Consider the following 10,957-nt stretch of genomic DNA (forward strand, 5'->3'; position numbering starts at 1 on the left):
AGTTCTGTATCCAAATGGCTAGTTCTCCCTGTATTCCGTGAGATCTAACCTTGCTAATCAGTCTCCCATGGGGAACCTTGTTGAATGCCTTACTGAAGTCCATATAGATCACATCTACTGCTCTGCCCTCATCAATCTTCTTTGTTACTTCTTCAAAAAACTCAATCAAGTTTGTGAGACATGATTTCCCACGCACAAAGCCATGTTGACTATCCCTAATCAGTCCTTGCCTTTCTAAATACATGTATATCCAGTCTCCCAGGATTCCCACCAACATCTTCCCCACCACTGAAGTCAGGCTCACTGGTCTATAGTTCCCTGGCTTGTCCTTACCACCTTTCTTAAACAGTGGCACCATGTTAGCCAACCTCCATTCTTCCGGCACCTCACCTGTGACTGTCGATGATACAGATATTCTAGTTAGAGGCCCAGCAATCACTTTTCTAGCTTCCCACAGAGTTCTAGGGTACACCTGATCAGGTCCTGGAGATTTATCCACTTTTAAGTGTTTCAAGACAGCCAGTGCTTCGTTCTCTGTAATATGGACATTTTTCAAGATGTTACTACTTATTTCCCTATATTCTATATCTTCCATGGCATTTCAAGGGGGGTGGAAAACAAAAGCAGAAGTGTACTGCTGAGGCTGTATAAGGCTCAGGTCAGACCGCATTTCGAATATTGTAAGCAGTTTTGGGCCCCGTTTCCACAAAAGGAAGCAGTGGTCTTGTAGAGGGTAAGATGAATGATTCCAGCAATGAAGGTCTTGTTGTATGAGGAGCAGTTGAGGACTCTGGGACTTCACTTGATAGAATTTAGAAGGATAAGGGGACATCAGATGAAAATGTGCAGAATACTGAGAGGCCTGGATAGAAAGGATATGGAGGAGATGTTTCCACTGGTAGGAGAGACCAGGATCTGATTGCACAGCCTCAGGGTGAAGGGCTAGCCCTTTAAAATTGAAGAATTTCTTCAGCCAGAGGGTGGGGAATCTGAGGAACTGGTTGCCACAGAGACCTGGGAAGGCCAAGTCATTGAGTGTACATAGGATAGAGATAGATAGGTTCTTGTCTGTTAAAGGGTTCAATGGTTACAGGAAGAAGGCAGGAGAATGGGGTTGAAAAATCTATCAGCCACAGTGGAATAACAGAGCAGACGTCAATGGGCCCTATGGCCTTATCTGCTCCTCTATCTTATGGTCTTATGTTAATTTTAAAAAATATTTTCTCCCATCACCAAACCACTCGTATCTCTAATTAAGTGATCATTAACAAGAACCGCTCAATAGTATGATGATGCTGCCCCTTTAAAAAGGTTATGCTTTCCTTGTTTGTTTTTCAAAAGGGGTCATAAAAGCAGGGGTTCCGATATGTCTGGAAAAAACAACCTGAAAAGGTTTTAAAGTATTTTTTTAAAAACAGCTGTACAATGAAAGGGGAGTGGCTAGTTCTCATTGAAGCTGTAGATCGAAGAAAGCTGCTGGGGGAGAAGGTTCACTGATTCACCTGAAGGTTTTCTGGCTGACTCTCTTGCTCTCTGACATCTCTCTCTGTAAGGACTTGTGTTTGAACTTACAATTTTGCCAAGGGGTGTATTATAGGACCTTACAGGAAATTGGAACAGCTCTTTGTTAAGTCGCATTTTCATGTCGGTTGGATTTTGAAATAGTTATGTTATTCTAAATGCGGTTTTTTTTTTGTTCGTGTGGAAGTAAATTCTGTTTTGGTTAAAACCGAGTGGTTTGACCAGCTGTAGTGCTCCTAGAATATTCACCTCACATCTGCTTAAAACAACAGGAAAGGTTGGGTTCTGGGTTTCCTTCTTGACTTGTTTTAAGGGGGGGTGTTCCCTTATCCATAACGATAGGGGCAAGGCAACAACAATGAAAGTGAGGAAGGGTAGCGAGAAGGAGAGTATGATTGAAGTGTTAATAATCTCATTCAACTCCCGATGCCATGGGGTAGTTGACCAGTGTTGGTTGAATCTGGGAGATGGCAGTGTTATCAAACACTGAATGGAGCTTCGATACCCACACCTCATGTTGGAGCAACGGGCTGCTGATTATCCCTTCATTATAACCAGGTCTGACATTGGAGATAAATGTTGGGAGAAAGGTTTAGTTGACAGTTGATGATGAGCTTGTGAGAGACTGTTTGAAGTTATAAAGAGAGAAGGAGGGAGCAGCTGCATGAGAGTTCCTAAGTGCAAAGGTCACTCACAGACATACAATTTCAGGACAGAACCTCATGAACTTTCACCTGCCTTTCCTCCTGAAGAATCTATTTACCTCTATCTTAAACATATTCAAAGACTCTGCTTTCACTGTCTTTACAAAAAGGCATTTCCAAAGAGAATCATAGAGCGATACAGCACAGAGAAAGGCCTTTTGGCCCTTCATCTCTGCACTGGTCCAAAAGCAAGGACCTGAGTATTCTAATCCCATTGTCCAGCACTTGGCCCATACCCTTGCATGCCTTGGCACTGCAAGTGCGCATTTTCAATGTGATGAGGGTTTCTGCCTCTCGCACCCTCCCAAGCAGTGAGTTCCAGATTCCCACCATCCTCTGGGTAACAAAGCCTTTCCTCATATCTCCTCTAAATCTGTGGCCCCAGACATTAGTCCCTCCACCATGGGAAAACGTTTCTATGCCCCTCATAATTTTATCCATCTCAATCATATTTCCCCTCAGTCTCCTCTGCTCTCAGCTAAATGACCCCAGTCTGTCTAACCTCTTCAGGTTTATGACCCTACCTGAGAAAATAAATTGTCCTCATCTCTGCCCTGAGTGCACTCATTATTTTTAAGCAATGTCTCCTTGTTTTAGATTCTAGGAACATCCTTTGCAAAGCCCGCCAGTCAAAACACCTTGCAATCTTATATATTTCAATCAAGTCACCTATTGTTCAATTAAACTCAAATGGATACAAAACTGTCCTGTTCAACAATTTTTCATAAGGCAATCTGCCCATTCCAGACTCAATGGACATTGACCTTTGGCCTTTCTTAAATCAAATATCACTGCCAGAATAGTCAGGTCTGAGTGCTTTCCTATATTTGCCCACGTAATATATATCATGAAGACTGAATTGACTGTTGAGACAGATGTCTTGAATTTTAGTGACAACAGAATCTCAGATTCACACAAAGCCTCAGTTCTCTTCTCATTGACTAAGTGGAAGAAAGATGCAGTCATTGCAACGACAATGATAATAATGAAAGAAACAGGACTGTGGATGCTGGAGATCTGAAACAAAATCAGAAATTCCTGGCAAAGCTCAGCAGGTCTGGCAGCAACTGTGGACAGAAAGAAAAGGGTCAGGTAAACAGGGAGATTATGGACAGCAGGCCAGGATATAAGAAAAATGAATGAGTGATAATAAGAGTTAAGAGTAGGAGGGAATAGGTGAGCTGCACTGAAAGCAGCCTATATGGGCTGCACAGTAGCTCAGTGGTTAGCACTGCTGCTTCACAGCGCCAAGGACCTGTCTGTGTGGAGTTTGCACATTCTCCCCACACCTGTGTGGATTTCCTGTGGGTGCTCCAGCTTCATCCCACAGTCCAAAGATGTGCAGGATAGGGTGGATTGACCATGCTAAATTGCCCATAGTGTTCAGGGATGTGTAGGTTAGGTGCATTAGTCAGAGGTAAATGTAGAGTAATAGGGGAAAGGGTCTGGTTGGGTTACTCTTCGGAGGGTCGGTGTGGACTTATTGGGTCAACTGGCCTGTTGCCACACTGTAGGGATTCTATATGATATGATAATGGGCCTAGGAGCAGGTAAGAATGGGTGACTGTGTTTAAAGCAGCCCATGTCACAACAGGACTGGGTTTAGGGTGGAGATCAAGGATGGAATCTGAGTCGAACATTATTGAACTTGATGTTGACTCCAAGAGGCTGCAGGGTCACCAAGCTGCTGTTGATCATTGAGCTTTGCTGGAGCCCTGCAGCAAGCCTGAGACAGAGATGTTGACCAGGAAACAGGGTGAGGTGTTAAAGAGGCAGGAAACTGGAAGCTCAGGATCACCCAGTCTATGCTTCATTTGCCCAGTGTTGAGGAGATCACATTGTGAGCAGTGAATATGATAGACTCGATTGTGTGAGGTGCAGGTAAAGTTCTGCTTCCCCTGGAAGGTGGGTCTCTGGCCGTGGATACTGAGGAGGGAGGGGGGTAAATGGGCAGGGTGTTACACCTGTTGTGATTGCAGGGGAAGGTGCTGTGGGGCTGTGGAGGGGAGTGTTGAAAGTGAAGGAGGGAGTGGACCAGAGTGTTCTGAAGGGAACGGTCTTTCCTGAATGCTGACAAGGGATGGGAAGGGAATGTGTGTCTGGTGGTGGCATCCCACTTGATGTGGTGGTAATGGCCACTGTGGATGCTGTTGGGATGGTAGGGGAGAACGGGGGGGACCTGATGAGTGCTGTGGGAGGGAAGAGAAGAGGTGAGGGTCGGAGTGCAGGAGATGGGTCAGATCCAGTTGATGGCCCTGTCAGCAACAGTATCGGGGAATCTTCAGTTGAGGAAGAAGGTGAACATTTTGGAGCTCCCTCGTCAGAGTAGGCATCTTCAAAACAGATGCAATGGAGACAGGGGAACTGGGAGAATGGGATTGAGTCTTTACAGGGAGCAGAGTGTGAGCATGCATAGTCCAGGTAACTGAGTTGATGGGTTTACAGTGGATATTAGTGGTCAGTCCATCCCCAGAAATGGAAACTGATGTCAAAGAAGGGAAGGGGCAAGTCAGAGATGAAAATGTGTTGTTGGAAAAGCGCAGCAGGTCAGGCAGCATCCAAGGAACAGGAGAATCGACGTTTCAGGCATGAGCCCTTCTTCAGGAATGAGGAAAGTGTATCAAGCAGGCTAAGATAAAAGGTAGGGAGGAGGGACTTGGGGGAGGAGTGCTGGAAATGCGATAGGTGGAGGGAGGTCAAGGTGAGGGTGATAAGGTGAGGGTGATAGGCCGGAGTGGGGGTGGGGACGGAGAGGTCAGGAAGAAGATTGCAGGTTAGGAAGGTGGTGCTGAGTTCGAGGGTTGGGACTGAGACAAGGTGGGGGGAGGGGAAATGAGGAAACAGGAGCCTTCGTGAAGAGCGCCTCATCTTCCACCCAGGAACCCTCCAACCACAAGGGACAGACCCAGACCTCTCCAGTCTCCCCACTTCCCTATCACCCCCCACCTCCAGCAACACATTTTCAGTTTTTAATGACTTGGCCAAACGTCATTCTTCCACCAACATTAATAAAGCAGCACAACTGGTCAGCTACCTCCAGCTTGAGGATCTTGCCACGCAGCTCCTGGGCAGATTGGCAGCAGATCGAAACAAGATCCTCTCCAAGTGTCAGCCGTATGGGTGGTGGCAGGTCAGAGTCACTGAAAGGAAGACTTGCTGGATTGACTGTGCCTGGCCTATTCTCTCACTGTCACAGAACAAGGGCACAAGCTACTGCTGACATTTACAATGTACTGTTTAGAAGAAAATGCAGGGAAAATTAAAATCCTTCACAGAAGGAATTGTGGGAAGGCTGATGGCAAATGTCATGGATTTTGAATCCATTGAAATGATTAGATGAGAAAAAGGATTCTTATCTGGAAAGATAAATCTCGATAGATAAATCTCGATAAGTGAGTGGATGGGGTTGAAAAACATTGAAAAGGGAACTGAACCCCTCTCTCGCAATTAGGCTAAAATACAAAGAGGCTTCAGTTGGATGTAGCTGAAAATGTGTTGCTGGAAAAGCACAGCAGGTCAGGCAGCATCCAGGGAACAGGAGAATCGACGTTTTGGGCATAAGCCCTTCTTCCAGACTGCCTGACCTGCTGCGTGCTGCCTGACCTGCTGCGCTTTTCCAGCAACACATTTTCAGCTCTGAACTCCAGCATCTGCAGACCTCACTTTCTCCTTCAGTTGGATGTAGCCTGGGACAGACCGCATTCAAATCTGGGAGTCTCGCTAAATAGGTCCTGAATTCATCAGAATGATGCTGGTTCATAAAAGTTCAACTGTGTGGACCCATTGTTTAGATACAGACCATATAATTTTGCAAATATAAGTAAGGGGTGTGATCTGACTGCAAGTCTCAAGTGGTAAAAGGATTTGATAGAATGGATAAAGTGAATCTCCTCTCTGCTGAGGGAATACATGGCAAGGCAGGATAATCGCCATATTGAAATTAGGCCATTCAGGAGGAGAGCAATTAATGAGTTGAAGTGAGACAGTCTGCAATCCTAGTGGGAAATTGAGCGCTTTTCAGGAATTTAGATCACCTACAGAGAACATTTATTACTTATATTGTCTTCCACACATTCTCCTACAACATCAGGAGCTGTGGGTCCTGCTGGTTATGTGTAATGTAAACAATTGCACGATCATACACACACATCCCAGTCATCGAACCAGCACGAGGTATGAACATAACATGTTTCCAGCTATGAGATGTTGCACAGTGGGTTAAATAAATCTGCAATGGGTGCAGCTCTGAGATTAAACTTGTGGCACAGACAGCTGTAACACTTCTTGCAGTGGGAGACAGTCTGCAGCACCCAACTTGGCCCTCTCACTCTCGGAATGAACCTGTCGCCAGCATCTCTATCAGTTCATGGATCATGGTATTTAGTGTAGCCCCGGGCTGAGGCCAAGTCTTGACTCGGAAACTGAGCAGTGGGTTGGCGAGTGCCTACATCTTGCCGTTCATCTTCCTGTGGGAGCAGATTGCAGCCCAGAGTCTGTACTGCATTCCACCCCTGATCAGAGATGGTAAAGGTGAGAACAGGGTGGAAATTGGAAGTAAAATCAATAAACTTTTCTGATCCCAATGAGAAAAGCAAGTAGCACCAATGATGTCACTGATGTACCAGAGAAAGAGTTGTGGGTGAAGGCCAGAATAGGACTGGACCAGGGAATGTTCCACATATCCCACAGTGGGACAGACATAACTAGGCCCCTTATTTGTACCCACAGTCAACCTTTTGATGAACAAAGTGAGAGAAGTTCACAAAGCAAAATAAGAATGGAATGGTGGTGGAATGGGTACCTTTTATACAGGAACATGGCATGCTTTGATAGTTTCTCACAGTCTGAAATGTAGTCTGCCTGTCCAGACTGGGATCAATTTTTAAAAAATTCATTCATCAGATGAGGGTGTCACTGGCGAGGCCAGCATTTATTGCCCAGAGGGCAGTTAAGAGTCACCACATTGCTGTGGGTCTGGAGTCACATGTAGGCCAGACCAGGTAAGGATAGCATTTTCCTTCCCTAAAGAACATTCATGAACTAGATGCGTTTCTCTTCAGCAATGGATTCATGGTCAATATTAGATTCTTAATTTCAGATTTTTGATTGAATTCAAATTTCACCATCTGCCGTGGTGGGATTCAAAGCCATGTCCCCAAAAGATTCCCTGAGTCCCTGGATTAGCAGTTCAGTGATAATACTACCACATCATCGCCTCCCCAAAAATACAACAGAATAATGTGATAATGCAACAGAATCCCACTGACCAAGATGAAGGGCTTATGCTTGAAATCTCGATTCCCCTGCTCCTCGGATGCTGCCTGACCTGCTGTGCTTTTCCAGCACCACACTCTTGACTCTGACCCAGAGTCACAGTTGACTATAAATCAAAGAGCAAACCTAATCTGACTTTACCTTACAACTCAGCAGCTCGGACAATCTCAAACCCTCCACTCCTGTGGCCTGGCCTGTGAAAAGTCATGAAACTTGCCATGTTAGTTCTTGTATTTTGCTGTGATTGTCATTTTGTTGTGTCCAGGAGTAGGGATAATCACTTTGCAAGGGGACTTGGCTGTCAGTCAGCATTACCTCACAGTGAGCATGGTAACTTATACCTAGCCACAGGACTAGGTTTTACATGAAGCTTCTAGACACAATCCTCTCTCAGTGGTTCTGGGAGTTTTGTGATATTACATACCTAGTGCCTTGGATTATTGTATCTACAATAATAAATTAACCTTTACATTACAGCATCTCTCATGTGTCAGCATTTTATTAACTTACTGTTCTTAATTGTGTGTGAGTCTGCAATTGTGTGTGCGTGCATGTCAGTGTGTTGTGTGTGCACGTGTGTATGTGTCTGCATGTGTGCATGTGTGTGTGCATGTGTGTGTGAGCATGTGCCTATATGTGGTGCGCGCGTGTGTGTATGTCTATATGTGTGAATGCGTGTGTGTATGTGCGCGCGTGTGTGTGTTTGCGTCTGTGTTTTTGTGTTTGTAGTCCTGCCTATGACACAGTGGAGTGCTAGGATGCAGGGAAAGAAAAGAAGCAGGGGCTTCCTTGAGCGATGTTCAAACACCTCTTTAATGTCCCCCACTATTTCTCTAACAAGTTCGACAATTGCATTGAAATAACATTCTTCCTAAAGTGGCTTCATCTCCTGATCATGAACACCGAAGTGTGCATAATGTTAATACAGCTGCCACTCGCTCATGTTTCCAGTCAGTGCACTTTGTGCTTACTAATGAAAATAAACAGCTTGAGCAATGCCCCAATCCGCTTACCTTAAGCTGATCCTGAATGGAGGTGCCCTTTTGGCTCATGTCTGTGCAGGTCAGAGCTTGAGGCCTAGAGATGAGTAATAAATCCTCTCCTTTGAGAGACCCTGATTGCAAGGTTCAATGCGGGAGATTTACAGCAGTCTCTGCTCTGGTGATACACACCGTCTGGGGCAAAGGGCACTGAGCTGGGTGGTACTGAAACTTGAGCAGTGTACGACGTATGCTTATCAACAGTAATTAGAAGGAACAATAAACGCTAGCCTTCCCAGCAGTCAGTTCACGGCAAATATTCCTGACGACTTTCCGGTTGCTGGGCAGGTTTCCAAGAAAAGAAAACAAACTTTAGCACAGCATATTTAAATCACAAGTGTGTCGGACAAAAGGCACTGAATGGCTTGCCTGGAATTTGGTCACTGTCAGCAAACATCAGATTCCTGTATTTGAAGCATTGCTGCGATTACAGAGTTTGAAAATCTTGCGAACGTAGTGACATGATGACAGTGTTAGTGTAAAGAACATTTTACTAAGTGTTCAGTGATTGCAACTAAAAGCTGTCCTTGCAACAGCAAACTGAAGGGCTTTATACTTCAGTGAGGGGGTTAACTACATCTTTGGAATGCTATGTTTTTATTCTGGAAGTGCTCATAATTAATTGATTTGAATGAAGGGGCCAAGTATCAAAGTTGCAACGTTAACGCAGAAAAATTAATTAAAATGCAATAATACTGGTGTAGTGATTGGAATGAGGTCATAGAATATGAGTTCCGTGATTGGGGCTGTTAGCCTGGTTCAATCAGGGAGCCCTGGTTGACAGATATAAACAGGAGTGTCAGAGGTTCTAGTCACTTGGAGAGCTGGCTCTGATGAGGCAGTACTAAGGACTGTTCATGTGTTAATAAAGGGTAACTTGGTGACGAGATACCAGTCTCTGTGGAATTATTTGAGTGGCAACGAGAGCAAAAAAAAAGTCCTGAAAACATTTGCTCGGAATAATTATCTTTGAGTGGGGGTAAGCATTTGTGGCATCATGCTGTTACTTCAGAAACTTGACTCATTTGATCCTGCCGTCAAAATCTGTGCCCAGTAGGTGGAACAAATGCATTATTTTCTCCAGGAAAATAACACTGGGGCAGATTAAAAAAAAATGAGCAATTCCCCTGGTATCTTGTGGACTCACAGCTTCTTCAGTTAATAGGAGCCTAACTTTCCCTGAAGTACCAGAAACTAAAATATTTCAACAGTTGATGGACATAGTTAAGGAATATTATGACTCCAAGGCTCCTCTAATTCTGAGATGTTATCATTTTTACTCAGCAATTCGAGAACCAGGAGATTCTGTGTCAGGATTTCTGACTGGGTTAAGACATGTTTCACAGGCTTTGGTTTCACCCTTAATGAGATTCTTAGAGATAGTTTGGTCGGTGGGCTTAATGATGGAACCACGCAAAAGCACATATAGCTGAAGCCCAACTGGATTTGAAACAACTGGCTTAATCATTCGAAAATGAGGCAAGTGGAGCATATGAGTCACATGGTGTCCCGATGGAAGTGGACTGAACTTGGGGAACGCCATTTGAATGAAGGTAATTGCATAGCCTCACCCCCAGGACATATCCTGACCAGAGCCAGTTAAAATCAACTCACAGCAAAACCCCAAAACAAAGCCAAACCTCAGACAAACGGTTAACATTTTCTTCAGGACCCAGACTGGCAAGCTAATGTAGTTGCTGCCAGCATGTAGACTCAAGCAGAAGAGTCCCACTAGACCTGAATAGAGTAAGAGAAAGGATTGGACATTCTGGGGGCAGGAAACATATTTCCGCTGATGGGTGAGTCCTGAACCAGAGGACACAGCTTAAAAATAAGGGATAGGCCATTTAGGACAGAGATGAGGATAAACTTCTTCACCTAGAGAGTGGTGGGTCTGTGGAATGCTCTGCCCCAGAAGGCAGTGGAGGCCCAGTCTCTGGATTTGTTTAAGAAAGAGTTGTATAGAGCTCTCAAGGATAGTGGAATCAAGGGTTATGGAGATAAGGCAGGAACAGGATACTGATTGAGGATGATCAGCCATGATCATAGTGAATGGTGGTACGGACTCGAAGGGCAGAATGGCCTACTCCTGCACCTATTGTCTATTGTCTATTGAGAACTCACAGCAGTATCTAGCAGGGTGCACACCTTGGACAGCTCACCTACATCTGCTTTAATACAGTTCAATTGCTTAGCAACATCCAAATTAGAACCAATCAAAATAAACGTCTGGTTAAGTGGTCACCTGGTTCTAATGGAGGTTAATATTGGAGTGGCTGTATCAGTGATAGCAGAACTTGTCTTTAGCAAAATTCACTCTGGAATCCAACTCTTAAGTTTGTATAAGACCTCGGCTAAACTGAGAACCTACACCAGGGAATTGCTACAGATTAAGTGTACAACTTCAGTTACCCTCTC

General features: G+C 44.7%; 1 protein-coding gene across 1 annotated transcript in view; it reads right to left on the minus strand.

Annotated features, from left to right (window-relative positions):
- Positions 1-8,786, minus strand: part of zgc:153372 (uncharacterized protein LOC767695 homolog) — a 43,228-nt gene extending 34,442 nt beyond the window's left edge. The window contains exon 1 of the mRNA XM_043701416.1: positions 8,513-8,786. Within this exon, the coding sequence (XP_043557351.1) occupies positions 8,513-8,551 (39 nt within the window). The 5' untranslated portion in view covers positions 8,552-8,786. The remainder of the gene's footprint in view (positions 1-8,512) is intronic.
- Positions 8,787-10,957: the final 2,171 nt, after the last annotated feature.

This window comes from Chiloscyllium plagiosum, chromosome 12 (assembly GCF_004010195.1).
Source record: "Chiloscyllium plagiosum isolate BGI_BamShark_2017 chromosome 12, ASM401019v2, whole genome shotgun sequence".
Taxonomy (NCBI): domain Eukaryota; kingdom Metazoa; phylum Chordata; class Chondrichthyes; order Orectolobiformes; family Hemiscylliidae; genus Chiloscyllium; species Chiloscyllium plagiosum.